Raw genomic sequence first — 16,078 nt, forward strand, 5'->3', positions numbered from 1 at the left:
TTTTCGGTTAAGTCACGTCTAAAAATAAAATAATAAATTTAAATAACATATTACGACGTTTCGATTGCAACACAAGCAATCATCATCAGGTATAAAAGAAATAGCAACAAAAATCTAACTAGAAAACTATAGACAGACATACAAGCAGACAGACATCACAACGGCACACAGAGAGAGGACACAAATCGGCACAAAGAGAGGGGTCGTTTCTGTGACGGTCCCTTAAATATAGAGAGGGGGGGGGCGGGGACGGAGAGAGGGAGGGGGCAGAGAGAATTAGCATATCAATGAGTGTACGGCAACGTACTGCTGTTGCAAGTAAGATGACAATGTGGAAGGGCACGCAAAATTGAAAATTAGGAGACAGGCACACGAAAATTAAATAACCTAGCAAAATATCGAAATGTGATGTAATACAACACAGAGAGTTGGTTAACACACAATTAACGCATAGCCTGGTTGATTACGTGTTTCAAAATTTGCTAAGTTATATGTTATATGTTATTTTAATTTATTTTTTTATTTTTAGACGTGACTTAACCGAAAAGAACCAAAGAATACATGGAACATCGTCGCATAACCGACCGTCAGATATCCTCGACCAATTACCCGCCCTGTCCCAGTTGCAATTTTTCTGCACGGTGTAACATTCACTCTCTGTGAACGTTCACATCTCCGATCTTCTCACGCGCAGTCATGTGTTCACAATCTCATTGATTGATTGATTTTATTTGTTGACGCCGGCAAAAGAATCATTCAGCCCTGGGCCGCTTTACGGGAACGACTCCGCGGTTACCAGGTAAGGCCCGCTGTGCTGTACAGCTCTCGGTCAGGAGTGATCTGGCTGTCACAAACGCCAGCTCAACGAAGCGGCTGATCGTGTGGAAATTTACAGCAGCCAAATACTCTAAACGCGTGTTTTCCTTAATGTGGAGGGAGAAACCGTTTGCGCTTTATTTTTGTCCAGTAACATGTTTTTGCTCGTTGTAGCTGCAAATTGTCTGAAGACGTTCACATATCCGACATTTCCACTCGTCCGCCTACCCCCTCAATACCCCAGCGAGTCGGATCAGCGACGCTGGACCACGACGCGCTCTTAGACATCGAGTTGCGGATTGCATTTGCCCTAAAACGTGGCGGCCACCTCTGATTACCGCAGTTGGCTAAGTATGGCGCGAAAGAAGTTCAACATGCAGTCTGTTTTCCGAGAACGCCGTGTGTTTTTTGGAACGCGAATTGGCTATAACGCGATGAATGTATTAGAGAACGCATTATTTATAACGCGGATGCGAATTGGATACAACACGATCGAGTGACCGGAACTACGTCGCGCGAGTAGGAATAAGCGGTCGTGTGACTGCCTCGGCGTAACATGGTCGCACGGGACGGGATGCTGCTGGATGCTTCTAGATGCTACCCACACGCCCCAGTCTTTGTTGGGACCGCGTACGCGTCTCACGCGTTATCACGGACCGTGCCGTACCCTATATTACTTTCATAACGCGGCGCTCTTCGGCAACGTAACTACCGCCGCGGTACGGGAGAACGCGCCGCACGTAGCGTACGCACGCCCGCAACTTGGTGACGAACGCCGTGTTAGATGCGCCAAGGGCTTTCGTCTGGCGGAGGACGTGGACTGGCGGACGTGCCTGAGCAACGGCTCGTGGAGCGCCAACCCCATCACCTGCGCCCTGCGCTCGTGCGGACCGCCCCCCCGACCCCCCCACGCGCTCGTCCGGGGCGATGCGTTCACCGTCAACAGCTCGGTGCGCGTCAGCTGCCGCGAGGGCTACCGCCTCGCCGCCGGAGAGGGGGTCTCCACGTGCCGGGTGAGACGTCGCAAGGCCGGGTTCGCAAGTCGTGCCGCCACGGGATTGCGCTCCAACGCGCGCACTTGTCTTCGCACGCATTTCATGGGCAGTACGGAAGCGAATTTTTATTTTAACTATTATTTTAAAAGGATACAGCCCACTGAGCTACATAGCTCTTTTTCAGAAGCGTTCCAACGTGCGTTTGTCTTGGGACGCATTGAATATTCAGTACAGAAACCATTTTATTTCATTTGATCAATTTTTATTTTACCAGGTATGGCTCACTGAGCTGTATAGCTCCTTTTTTTCAGAAGCAACTTGGCCCCAAATGATATATCAACGAAGTGGCTTATCCCATGGAAATGTATAGCAGCAAAATACTCTATTCGCGTGTTGATTCAAAATGTGGAGGGAAAAACCGGATGCAGAGAAAACTGTGCAAGCTGCCCGCTTTTGTGTGCTCAGCAGTAGAAAGAGCTGCACCACAGTTAGTCGGTCAGCAGGTCACGTGTGGTGGGGTAACGCGTGGTGGGGTAACACGTGGTGGGGTAACGTGTGGTGCGGTAATGTGTGGCTACACTCACCTCTTCCAGGATGTCTGGCCAGCGTGTTAAGAGTAGGCCAAAACACCTTCCATCGCGGGGCTCTCTCTCTCTCTCGAGCTCCCTCTAACGGAGACCCTTCCACCAGCAGGGGCGAGAGCGAGCAACTGCAGGGCTGCGCATTTAGTGAGTTGGCAGATGTGAACGTTGTCTCTGTTCGTCTGGATTCTGTGCCCAAGTTTAGGGAAATATTATTTGATCAATTTCACATTTTTTCAATAGAGTAAGTCCCCCAATAGCAACAAAATCAGATGTTTCAGTTTAGTTCGTACATGATCATCTTGCAGGGCGGAAGGCCGTACAAAGTTCATACACAAACGCTCGAATGCAGTATCCAAACTCAAAATAATGTAGGGCAGTGCTGATTTAAATTTGACGAACCCTCGACCAAGTGGTACAAATTCCTCATTCAGACTCGGGCTTTATTATTTCAGCTGGGGAGGCCCCATTGAGTGATGCAGCTTTGTTACACGGATGACCACAGCCCAAAATCATCGGCAGGGACGGCAGCTACATGACATTGCAGTCACATAGAGTCACATAGAGTTACACAGAAACACACAGAGTTAAATAGAGAGCCATCGAGTTACACAGAGAGCCATAGAGTTACACAGAAAAGCATAGAGTTACATAGAGAGTCATAGAATTACCTAGAGATGCATAGAGTTACGTGGAGAACCACAAAGTTACATAGAGACTCAGGGACCACAGCCCAAGGCCATTGGCAGTGTCAGCAGTTCAGAATAATAATATTTTTTTTTATCCTGGAGGAATCCGATGAGCTATAAAGCTCTTTTTCAGAGATGTCCAGTAGATGTGGATAAGAACGCGACAATAACAACCAATACGATAACATGATAACAGTGCAGAGTACAAAAACAAATCACCTAAATACAAACAGATATAACACGAAACCATCCCCATCCTACCCGGGCATCGCAGGGTAGCGCAATGTGCAAATTAACCAGAGCAAAAGTAACAACAAACTTTTCACGCGAAACCCACGCCAGAACTTCCAAGCAAACGGGACAGGCAATATATAAATAAATAAAGTAGTGTTCAGTGACAAATAAAACGGCCATCAAAAATCCTGTCACAGGCGTTCGTGTAAATAAACCGTCGGTACATCCTCAGACACAACGGAGATTCGTTAGAGCGACATCACGGGAGATTAGTTTGAGCGACATAACGGAGATTCGTTGGAGCGTTCACCATCGTGGCAAGAGGGGATAACACACACGCACGGCTAGAGACGTAAATGTGGAATGTGTAACACGTGGTAGACTTTCACGACCAATATTATCCGTAGAGAGTTTTTTCGTGGGTTAGATCGCTTAAATATAAATGTGTCGTGAAACCCGCCACCGCCCGACACAGCCAATCAGTGAGGTTCGAGACCGAAACGGGAGAATGTTTACACAACTGTGGCTGTCGCCTGATGAGACTGGTTGTTGTTGTTGTTGTAATTACCGGCAAAAGGTCACGCACGGTACTCGAATTGTAAATGTTATAGTGGGTTTACTCTCCAACACACATGCGGTGTAGTGCTGAACTAGTAACGAATTGGCACGTTTCTTATACGTGACAAACCTCACTGATTGGCTGTGTCGGGTGGTGGCGGGTTTAACGACACATTTATATTTACGTGATCTCATAACAACAACAAAACCTCTCTTATGGATAATAGTGGAATATTAAGAGTTTAATTTTAGTTCATTTGTTACACTCGATGACATTCTAAACTGACTCTGCCACGCACGAGCAGGCCGTGAAACCAGGCCCGAGTTATCGATGCAGGAACGGTCACCAGGCACTCGGGGGTCCGTCTAAGCTTTCTTGAAAAATCTGCCACGGGTGGTGGAATCTTCATTTTAAATACTGAGATGATTTTTGATAAAAGAAGAAGATGTACTTGGGTAAAATGTTGATGCTTCTGAGAATAAGAGAAGCCTTCGGGGTGCATTGGTTTGAGTGATGAGTGAGTAATTACAGAACAACAGAGGATGCCATCACCTCCATTGCCATCACTTCAACCATTATCCCCCTGTCACTTATTTCACGTGATAATAATTTTTGTAAGTATTTTTTTTTACCGTCATAAAAATAGACAACCGATAACGTTGATAAGAAATCCGGGCGGGCGTCATGCAGCCTCAAACAATGAGGGCATGAACGAAGGCTCACTGCGTTACCACGGTGGGGGTAAGAATTGATGGGGGGGGTAACAATTGGTGGGGTAACGATCGGAGGGGTAATGATCGGTGGGGGGGGGGGGGGTAACGATTGGGACCAGTGAATATAAGAGGGCGGGGGGGGGGGGGAGAAGATGGCAGAAAGGGGAGAATAATGTAACCAAACAGAACCCAAAAATCCATGATAATATTAATAGCGGCAATTTTAATCTGTAAAGCGCCGCACCGCCGCATTCGCTCCTCGCTCGCGAAGACAGAGAGAGACCGGAGGCACGAGGAGGAACCACAGACAGCAGTAGCCAGGCGGTGAGCCGGTGACAAATCTCCCCCTAAGCTCTGCGGTTCTCTATACGTCAAGGTGTTATCAACCAATTGATGAGTGTTTACATGTGGGAGGAAACCAAAGCGCCTGGAAAAAATCAACGCGTGCGAGGAAGCAACACTCTATCCCACACACCTTCGAGTAGCACGGTCGGTTACGTACGGTGCGAAAAAAGTTCAACATACACGGATACGGAAGAGACGGATGGAGATTAGTCCACGCTTTCTGTACTGCCTTCTGCTGGCGTGCCAGAGTAACATTCGTGCTGCCTCCACGGTGTATGTACCAATATTGAACTTCTTATGCACAGTACGTAGCTAACCACAATAATCAGTGCTGGGTTACAGGCGTGCACCAGCACCGCCCATCGTCGATACGGTCATATCGGAGTGCCTTCAAGAGCCAGGCAAGATTGTCCTCTGTAATTGGCCTTCAAAATGTAATGAGTAAATATCGAGTGTCAACACATTGGCACATTGGACTCATGGCGTGGTGATTATAATGTTTCAATGCTTTGTCTGTGTGGCGTTGGATGTGCAAAAAGTCTGACATGACGATTTAATAACAGTTTGCGACTTCAGAATAGTGCCCTACTGTGCACTGCTTGAAACTCAATTCTGTTACTTCAAAGTATTTATATCCCCAGCCAAAATATATACCCTTGGTAATTTACAACACTGTTGGTGATTGAGAGTTTATCACGCAAAAAGCACACGCAAATGGAACACACTTCAACCTAGCCCCTCATGTTCTAGTTTGCTGTGTGGTGTATCCATTTGAAGTACTGTATGGTAGTGCATTCGTGAAGGTCAAGGCGCAGCCCTGCAATTGCTTGCTCACGCCACTGCTCGCAGAAGAGACTCTCCTGAGAGGCAGCTCCAGAGAGCCCATTTGGAGTCGTACTTGGCCTACCCTTCCACGCCGGCCAGACGTCTTGGAAGAGGTCGGGGTACCCACACTTTACCCCACCACACGATGATTTGTCGATTGGCTGACTGCGGTGCTTCCCAATTTGTAGTGCTGGCTGGGCAGAGGTATTGTGGAGGGCGGGGGGTTATGTCACTTTTAATCGCGCGCTTTCAGATGCGCTTATCTGCGGCCGTCTGGAACGCTCTTCCTTCCCATATTAGGAAGCCACAGGAGCTACACACTTTTAAATCTGGATTGAAAACTCTTTTTTCAGAACGGATTTTTATGTTTAGTTTATTGTCCTTTCCCCTCACCTCCGATTATCACGGTGGGCTACGTACGGTGCGAAAGAAGTTCAACATACACACATACAACTTACACCGTTGTTTCAACTTCCGCGCCTGGAGACGGAATCAAACCGGCGGCTTGCCGATGGCGAGTGCCACGTGCTAACCATTACACACCGCTGGGCAAAACAACATCCCCCTAGGGCGCGTGTGCGCACGAGCGTTTAATTTCTTGACGTTTGTGCTTTTGTCGCAGGATGATGGAGTTTGGTCTCCGCCTCTGTCAGGAATTTCCTGCGAACCTGTGAGCTGCGGGAGACCAAATGTCCCCGCTCACGGCTCGGCGGAAGGGCCCGGGCTTACGTTTGGCAGTTTGGTCACCTTCTCGTGCCGCCAAGGATACGCGTTGGAGGTGAAAGCAAAACGAGAATTGCGATAATCAGCAGCAGCCGTCGCCGTGTGACTCTCCTTCATTCTCACGAAACTCGTCGTTCAATTCAACAAAACCGCTGTCGCAGTGTTGCGACGCATGTTCAGAAGCAGCTGCCACTGAGCTATGCAGCTCAGTGGGCCTTACTTGGTAAAATAAAAAAATATATTTTTTAAATGATCAACACAACAGGATAAATTATGCTACGATGCTACTGCACCGCTAAGCGCAAACACAATCAACAACAACAAAAAACGCCACAACAATCTAAAATAGGTGACATTTCAGGGCAATGTCCGTTCTTCCTAGCACACAGAAAGAGATGGCAGAGAAGTGGGGTGCATAGCCAGGCTTGAGACTCCACTTTACACCACGGGGGCCTGGTGAGATTTACATTTTAAAAATGTTACCCGATGAACAGTTTTTAATTTGCCTTTGCATATTAACACGCCATTTTGGCGTTTGAGTTGCAGTTGCAGCAGTTGAAGCGATGGTGCGTGTCTCTGAAGCCCCTCTCTCAACCTCCTTTCAGCCGGCAGTATGCCACGGGTGCTGCACTGTTGATAGGTGAATTGCGTGCAGTGGGGTCAAGTGTGGGTACCTCCACCTCTTCCAAGATAGCTGCCCAGCGTGGAAGGAGTTGGTCAAAGTGCGCTGTGGGGAGGCTCTCTAGAGCTGCCCCTAGTGGAGACGCTTCCGCCAGCAGAGGCGTCAGCAAGCAATTGCAGGGCTGTGCCTCTACCGTTATGCAGCATTGGTTTAGTGGGAGTTGGCGCTTTGGTTCAGGAGATTGATCAAAATTCAGGAACACGTGGGTTCACACCCAGTCTGGGGCCGACTTCAGCTTTTGACGATGAGTACCACTGTGTGGGAAGTCCACTGTAGTAAGGATGGGAAGACTGATCCCCGGCATAGGAATGTGGAATTTCCATCACCGGATCAGGGCCTCCGTTGGAGATGTCACCCCATTGCTCAATCAAGCAGGAAGACGAAGCCTCTGGGTCTCTGTCTGAACCTGTGTCTCTACATAAGTTGCTGGGTCTCTGTGGACCAATAAGTTTCAAAGAGAATGCATAACATATTACCGGAGCATGTTTTTGTTTGCATGTTCACCAGTACATCATTCCTTGCAGAAGGTTTCTGTTTGGTGCTTTAACATCTCAACACCTCCTGTTTTATTGCCAGAAAGGGTGAAACATCCATTCTTATACGAATCCGACTTGCGGCGTTCATCTCGCAGGGCCCAGCTCAGCTCTCCTGCCTGAGCAACGGCTCCTGGAGCGCAGGGAGCCCCGCGTGCGTGGCCGCGTCCTGCCCACCGCCCTCCACGCCTCCCCACGGCTTCATCGTGGCAGCCTCTTTCTCCCTGGGAGGCGTCGTCCGCTACGAGTGCGACGCCGGCTACGTCCTGCACGGCGCCCGCAATCGAAGTTGCTTGCCCAGCCAGGAGTGGAGTGGCACACCGCCCGCCTGCGTTGGTGAGTCGCTGTGGCGCGCGCGACCGCGACGTCCGCCGTCGTTGGCTCGTCACGGGACAAGCGGGCACTTGTTGCGCGCGTTGTCTATTTCTCGAAGATGTTGTTTTCACGTTCATCTTCTGAGGCGGTTTGCGTTGTGAGTAGGTGCGTCGGACCGCGTTCATTGGTCGTGGCGAGCGGTCGTGCGGCTGTGAGCGCTGCGCTATGGAGCCGGCGACCCGAGTTGGATTCTCGCTCACGGTCACCAACACCGGTGACCAAAATTTGAACCAGTTTTGGGCCTCCCCTAGGTCGACTCAGTCTCAAATGAGTACCTGGTGCGGTGTGTAAACATCATCACTGGGGAGACAAAGGCAGCCGGGTGTGGTGCTGGCCACCCACCCCATAGTGTGCCGTACTGGCCTTCATAGGTGCTCGCTAACAGCACTTGCCCCAACAGTGTTAAGGCCACGCGGGGGTCATTCTTGTATAATAACTATTTGGCTCAATGAGCATTGCCAGCAGAAAGAAAATCTGAGTCAGACTGTGAAGACAGCAAGTGGCGTAGACACGTTACGGGAATGAGGCCGAATTTGGCGGTGCTGCGACTAAGCAAGGGAAGACAGAGAACGGGTTGGGGAGGGGTATAGACTCAGCAGGGGTGTAAGATCTTGAAGATCAAGGATTGAGACTGAGGGTGGCAGTGATGCTGGCGAAAGAAAAAGAACCGTGATGGAATTTAATTCAGCCCCATCGTCGCTGAACGGAAGGGACAGATTATGATGAACCTGTATAAACAAAACTAGCAATTGTATTTATACATATTTTTATATTTTCTTAATTTACATTCCAACTACAGTAATCCCTCGCCACTTCGCGGTTCAAGTTTCGCGGCCTCAGTGCATTGCGGATTTTTCGAACTGATTTAAAGGCCTCATTGTGCCTGTGCAGTAACACCATCATCATCATCATTCATCATCACATTCATCGAACTGCACAGGTCTGTCATCGTCGTCATTGTCATCGTCATTGTCATCGTTGTCGTCGTCATTACTGGAGTCAAGCCTCAAGATACTACTGTCATTGGTGAGTGTAGATCACCATAATACGTATCGTATGAGAGAAAGAGAGTGAATGTATAATATTAAGGTTTTATAATTAGATTTAAGTAAAATATATATAAAGTATAAATATACATATTTTAAACATTCTGGTACCCACACACACATATACGGAAATTCCTAGGGGGCCAATCCTACTTCGCGGATTTTCATCTATCGCGACGGGGTTCCGGTCCCCATTAACCGCGATAAACGAGGGATCACTGTGTAAACATACAGTCTGGGGACACTGGTCATAACGCCTCCTTATTTACAGAGCTCATTGTTGTGACTTTACTGGGTTCATACTTTTTGGCTATTTCGGAAAAGTCACGGAGGTAAAAAATAAAATAAATTCAAATGAAAACAACTAAATTAAGTCACGACGTTTCGGAAGCAACACAAGCCTCCTTCTTCAGGTGGAACCGCCACAGCAAAATTACTGTAGTTAATAAAGATAGCCTTTTAGAGAGCCGTGATTATATAGGGTAAGAGGGGGGGGGGGGAGCCAAGGAGTCGGGTGGGGGGATTAACTGATTAATAGTTAAGATAAGGGTAAGTGTAAGATAAGTGAGGTAGCCTGGGCGGGCACAACATTGGGGTGCGGATATTAGGGAGGGTGAGTGTGGGGGCGGGGTGTGGGCTGGGAGGTGCGCATGCAGTTTACTGGGTTCGTTGATATTTTCCTAAAATAAACGCATCGGTGGAGGGGGGCAGGAGGAGTGGTGGACATGTGGGAGGGATAGGAGCCGCGCCATGCCACGTGTTGAACTGGGGGACCGATGTCACACAGTCAACAAGGCCTGCGTCCTGGTGACACTGGGCCCGAGGAACTCAGATTTTGAGGGTGGTTTGAATGGGTCATTCAGGAATGGGTCCCATATTCTTCACAAGCCTGACTCCTATCCTGTAAGCGTGCATGTATCTCAGATGGTCTGAAAAACATGCTCAGACCATCTGATGCGGTTATGCGGCCGTCAGGAACGCTCTTCCGATATTAGGAAGCCACTGGAGCTACGCACAGTTAAGTCTTAATTGGAAACTCATTTCTTAATAACTGCTTTTTGTGTTCAGTTTGTTGTCCTTTCCCTGCACCTCCGACTCCGAATGATCAACGGTTGGATACGTACGTCGCGAAAGAAGTTCTAGTGCAGCTGTTGTAATTTAAAAGACAGCGTAGTTATCACGGTGAACATTTTTCTTCCTCTTTCGTGCCGTTGCGTTGTGCAGAACAGTCCTGTGAACCGCCTCGGCCGATCACCAACGGCAGATCGGTCCGGGTCGGGCGCGGCGATGCTGGCGCGCACGCGGCAGATGCTCGATCCAGCTTCGTGGCCGGCAGCGCGGTTGAGTTTGTGTGCGACGAGGGATATCGGCTGGAGGGGTCCAAGCGGAGCTCTTGCACCGGGACCGGTGAATGGAGCGTCGCTCAACCGGCGTGCGTCAGTAAGTGTCACATTTTAGTTTCACCCGCACGCACGTGCGCGCATCCACATTGCGGTGGTCCCTCGATTAACGATATTTCGATTAACGACCCGCCTCCCATAGGGGTCCCCCTATTGTTTCTCTTAACGATACATTTTCGATTAACGATATCATTACGATGTCACGCGGCCGCCAATTTCGGCCAATCGAAGCGCTCCCAAGGGGACTCAGCAGACCTCGGCCAATCAGCGACGGCCTTTAAGCCAACCATCTTCTTAGCCTAAGGTAAGAATTTGTATTATATTCTCTATTCTTTCATTATTTATATATCCATGTTTATATGAACGCTTTAATATGTTCGTATGAAGTTTATTTATTAAAATTGCGTGTTTAAATGTTATAAACTAAGTTTTTTGAGTGAAAAAGGTCAACTTACAATCATCTTGGAGCTAATTTAGCGTGTAAAATGCATTTCCCGTATTCAATTAACGATAACTTAATTCAACGATGGTTTTCGTGGAACCAATTAATATTGTTACCCGAGGGACCATTGTATGAGGTCGTTTCGTTTGTGTCCACGTGTGAATGTGTTTCGTTCGCGACGTCCGTAGCCAACCGTGCTAATCGGAGGTGAGGGTCTGCGTGTCTGTCGCATTGGGTACTTTAGTAACTTTCAGAGCCTGGGAGAGAACTACTGCTGGCAAGAGAACACCAAAGCGGAGGGGGGGGGCGCTTTGAAAGCTACTGGTGCAAAAAAATAACGCCGGAAAAAATTGAGGAAATCGGTTTGAGAATGCATTCCAGATTAGCAAGGACGAGGGGTAGAGGTTGGGGCACCAGTGAGCTGGGTAGGGAGACTCACTGAAGATGTGGATATGGAGCAGAAAGGGTTAAGCGTGAACAGCGCGAGAGAATTAGTGCGGAACGGACAGCGGTGGGGGGGCCTTCATGCGGCCCCATCGTCGCGGAAGCTGATGCAAGGGAAAGGCAGAAGAGCCGAGTAACGTATGAAGCACATTCTGTTTATGCGTGAAGCAACCGTAAACATTTAATTTAAGAAATACTTACGATCATAAACCCAGAATGAGTTTACAATCGTGCAATCGGAAGGTTGCAAGTTCAGATCCCATTCAGGGGTCAGCTCGGTCCATCATAAATATTTTCCTATAAAATAGGTACCACTGTGGGAAAATGGTGGTTATCCCGCCCCCTGTCATAGGAACGTGGATGGTCAACACTGGACTAATGCTGCGAATGGAGATTGGCAATGCTCCGTGCTCAATTGGTAGCAATTGTTGAATGCGCAGCGCTTTGTTAATCCACTGCTGGATTGAATGTCGCCTTCCTCAATGTCGGTGTCATGGGCGTTGTTTGCCCCCAAACTTCAACACTGAACTATAATTTTTTTATTTTACCAGGTAAGGCCCACTGAGCTGCTATATAGCTCTTTTTCAGAGCGACCTGGCTATCGCAAATGATAGCTCGACGAAGCAGCTTATCACCTGGACATTTATCGCAGCCAAAATGCTCTAAATGCAAGTTTCTACATGTGGAGAAAAATCCACGCCACCACGGGGAGAGAGAGACGCAAACTCCAAATATACAGACATTGTCAGGATCGGGATCAAACGCACAACCTCCTGTATACCAGGCGAGGTAGTTAACATCTTGCCACCACTGCTCCCAAACCTGCTTCATTTATTAAGCCTGCTTCAATTATCAGCACTGCTGCTAACCGTGGCTGGGAATCAAACACAGGTGTGTGAGTTCATAGCGCAGTTAACTACCCACTGCGCCACCACTCCCCGTATTGTGACACCATGCTGTTACATGTCTTGGTATTGCTGCATATGTTATTGTAGGAGTCTACTGTGGAACCCCGGTGCCAGTGATGAATGCCATAATGCGTGGCATGTACTATCAATACGGGGACATGATTACCTACTCGTGCTACAGCGGCTACATGCTGGACGGGCCAAGCCGCAGCTTCTGTCTGCAAAATTCAACCTGGAGCCTGCAGCCTTCTTGCAAAGGTATGTCTTATCAAACCCGTGAGGATTCCTCTACAGCTATAGTTTCTGGTGGGCCATATGATTCAACTGGTGTGGGTACTTTGTTTTCCTTCCACACGTATAAACATTCCATGAAGAGTTGTCTCAACATCCACAGAGCTTTGGCAATTGTTGTTAGTGCCAGTCCTGGCTGGCTTCCCGATTGTTTGTGGTTTCCCGTCCCTCTAAATCATTGACTTTGCGTGTTTTTTTGGCGGGCGGCAACACTCTCTCCCATACAGAGTCAAGTTCTGAATTGCTTAGCGCAGTCGTGGTAGCTTCGCGTCTACGAAGACGACGCGAAGACTGCATGCGAGCGTTTGAACTAAATGATTCGAATGAATAGCCATGCGATGCGGTCGCCGCATCTCGTGGCGCTTTCAGATGCGCTTTGGCTGCCGTCTGGAAGTACTTCCTTCCGATTACACTGGTCAACACACTTTTTCTGGCATAAGGTATTCCAACGGTTTGAAGGTAATTTTGGTGTGCTGATTCCAAATCTGGCATCAGTTTTTGTCTATCACATCAAATATTGCATTTTCAATAAAAACTGCGGAAGAAAAATATTAAATAAATGTGGATATCTACATAAAATGATATTATAAACACACTATCCTAAAAATACAGCACCATATTTTAACACTAAAGCAGTCACTGACTCGCAACAACTTGCAATCATAAGTGACAGAGTTAATTTCGGGTAAAAGCAATGAAAATGGGGTATGCCGATAGCATAAAATGAGATGTGATAGAGCAAATCTGAGATCAGATTTGGAATCAACACCCTGAAAGTAGTCTAAAACAGCTACAAAAGTCCAGGCCATAAAAAAATGCTTTTTGTTGTTGTTGACCAGTGTATTAGGAAGCTACTGAAGCTATGCACTTTTAAATAATCCAGATTGAAACCTCATTTCTTTATAACTGCTGTTTGTGTCTAGTTTGTTGTTCTTCCCCCGCACCTCCAATTAACACGGTTGGCTATGTACGGTGCGAAAGAAGTTCAACACACACGTACATTCCATCCCGTTCATTTGATGGCGGTGTTCACTGTGCAGCTGTTTGCAGGTTCCCCTGCCAGAATGGAGGATTGTGCCTGAGGCCCAATTCGTGTTTCTGTGCCGAGGGCTGGATGGGACTACTGTGCGAGGAGCGTAAGTGCCGATGCGAGAATGCACCGCATGCAAGGGGCCGTTTTTATATGGGGGCTCTAGCGACCAATATCGCATAAGTAGGTTCAATTGATTTCGATTCAAAGCTTTCGTGACTGCAGGGATTCATCTTCTTGGTTCTTTCGGTAAAGTCACGTAGAAGGGAAATAATAAAATAATAAAAATAAAACATAATAAAATAATTCTCACGACGTTACCGAAAGAACCACGAAAATAGTTTCAATTGGGTCAGATTGTGTAGATACGTAATTCTTTTTAACCCTCTCCCATTCTGAGAAGTCTGCAAGTTGCAGGGTGGGGTCCCGTTCACCGCCGAATCTCGGAACGCGCAAGCGGTTCAGCCAATTTTGTTTTTATTTAAAGAGCCATAGTGTCGTTGGTTATAAAGACATTGTACTCACCGCAGAGAACTCGAGCGACACGACCGCACTCTGCGATATCTGGCGCCAAACTGTGCCACACACCCTCCCGCATGGCCTTGTGGGAGCCTCGGTACCGGTAAAGTTATTTTATTTTAGTTTTTCTTCTGGTTCCAAAGAAAAACCGATGACGTACACAACCCTCAACCACCCAGCAGAGCTAATCAAATTAAACAAAAATAAATATGCTTGTGCTCCTGCATTCTGGTTTTATAAAAACCAGATCAATTGGCATATTTGATTGGCTATATCGGCCTAGTTATAGTAAAAAAAAAACGATATACGACATGATTTAACCCAAAATAAATTAGTTATTAATCATATGTACGAAAACGTAACACAAACACTCCAGTTAATGTGGGAATGCCTCATAGAGAATAATAATAATAATTCGCAACCATTTGTTAACATACTGCTGGATGAAGCCCTCCCCATGTTGTGTTAGTCATGGGGGTACTTAAATCACAGATGGGGGCGAGCCAGAACTACTTCAGATACGGTGTTATCACTCACCGCTGACGTTAGCTATGGCTGGGATTCAAGCTCGAGTCTCCAGGTTCACAGGGCAGTGCGATAACCGCTATGCTGCTACTGCTCACATTATAAGCACTGTAAATCTTTAAATTAGACCGAGCTAATCAACCACTTATCCATTCACAGTGCATCTTGAAAGGCAGCAGCAGGCTTCAATGCACATGTCCAAACCAGGACAAATGTGGGCACGTGTGAAATCTTGTGTGAAACACGCATTACAGCGCTAATTATTCCACAGCTACACATTTTTTTTAAAGGTGTTTCTCAAATTCAAAGGAATTAATTGACATTGATGCCTATTGTGCTGCATGTCAGGTTACACACACATGTATTAGTTGTGATGGGTCTGTTGATTTGTAATTGAGTGTAGCTTTGTGCAGCAATACCCACATTTATGTCTCCCCCTTTTACATCGTTTCACAAACAAGTCCTTACTCTGTTATTGTTATCATCGCTACTAGCTTGTGATTTGCGTCGCCTCAACCCCACGCTCACGTCGCTGACGGCATCGTCGTCCGTCCGTCCTCATTATCCGTTACCTCTCAGCCTTCACCACCGCCACCGCCACCACCACCATCACCACCACCGCCACCATCACCGCCACCGCCACCACCACCACCGCCACCACCACCATCACCACCATCGCCACCACCACCGCCACCACCACCGCCACCGCCACCGCCACCACCACCATCACTGCCACCACCACCACCGCCACCACCACCACCATCACCACCACCGCCACCACCGCCACCACCACCGCCACCACCACCGCCACCGCCACCACCACCACCACCGCCACCACCGCCACCACCACCACCTACCCCACCTGTACATCGCTTCCATTCACGTCGTTTCGATATTCGTCGTCGCACCTTTCAGGAACGCATCCCCGACGTAAGACCGGGGTATTGCCGTAGTATAGTTTAAACATCTAGTACTGAAATTGTATTTAAGAATGTAATGATGATGGTGCCTCCATGCAGCACTTTATAAAACATTCGCTCCCTTGAAGTTGTTTTCATTTCTCTCGCTCTCGTCTCAATTGCTTCTCTGATTTACTGATTATCGCCTGCTTGTCTCCCACTTCATGATAGTTGTACATCCTGTGACATGCGGGCCCGGGTTGGAACCCACGAGCGGCATCCCATGCTCCCTAATTGTCCTGTCTCCCCTCGTGATGTTAGCGATCTGCATCCTGCCGTGCCTGAACGGAGGACGGTGCAAGGCACCCTACCAGTGCGAGTGTCCGGACGGCTGGCAGGGCTCGCGTTGCCACCTCGGTGAGTGCTCCCAGCGGTGTTGCCCATTTGCTCGCGAGGTTGTAAAATCGCGCCGTAACGTATCGCACACTTACGCCGCTTCGCACT

At 48.0% G+C, this 16,078-nt stretch overlaps 1 protein-coding gene across 1 annotated transcript in view; it reads left to right on the forward strand.

The window, feature by feature from the left end:
* The window catches only part of LOC144947583 (sushi, von Willebrand factor type A, EGF and pentraxin domain-containing protein 1-like), a 48,356-nt gene that overhangs the window by 25,250 nt on the left and 7,028 nt on the right, over positions 1–16,078 (forward strand). The window contains exons 8-14 of the mRNA XM_078876795.1: positions 1,601–1,829; positions 6,380–6,535; positions 7,794–8,031; positions 10,341–10,556; positions 12,398–12,568; positions 13,642–13,737; positions 15,896–15,991. Of these exons, the coding sequence (XP_078732921.1) occupies positions 1,601–1,829; positions 6,380–6,535; positions 7,794–8,031; positions 10,341–10,556; positions 12,398–12,568; positions 13,642–13,737; positions 15,896–15,991 (1,202 nt within the window). The remainder of the gene's footprint in view (positions 1–1,600; positions 1,830–6,379; positions 6,536–7,793; positions 8,032–10,340; positions 10,557–12,397; positions 12,569–13,641; positions 13,738–15,895; positions 15,992–16,078) is intronic.

This window comes from Lampetra fluviatilis, chromosome 46 (genome assembly GCF_964198595.1).
Source record: "Lampetra fluviatilis chromosome 46, kcLamFluv1.1, whole genome shotgun sequence".
In the NCBI taxonomy this organism is placed as follows: Eukaryota; Metazoa; Chordata; class Hyperoartia; order Petromyzontiformes; family Petromyzontidae; genus Lampetra; species Lampetra fluviatilis.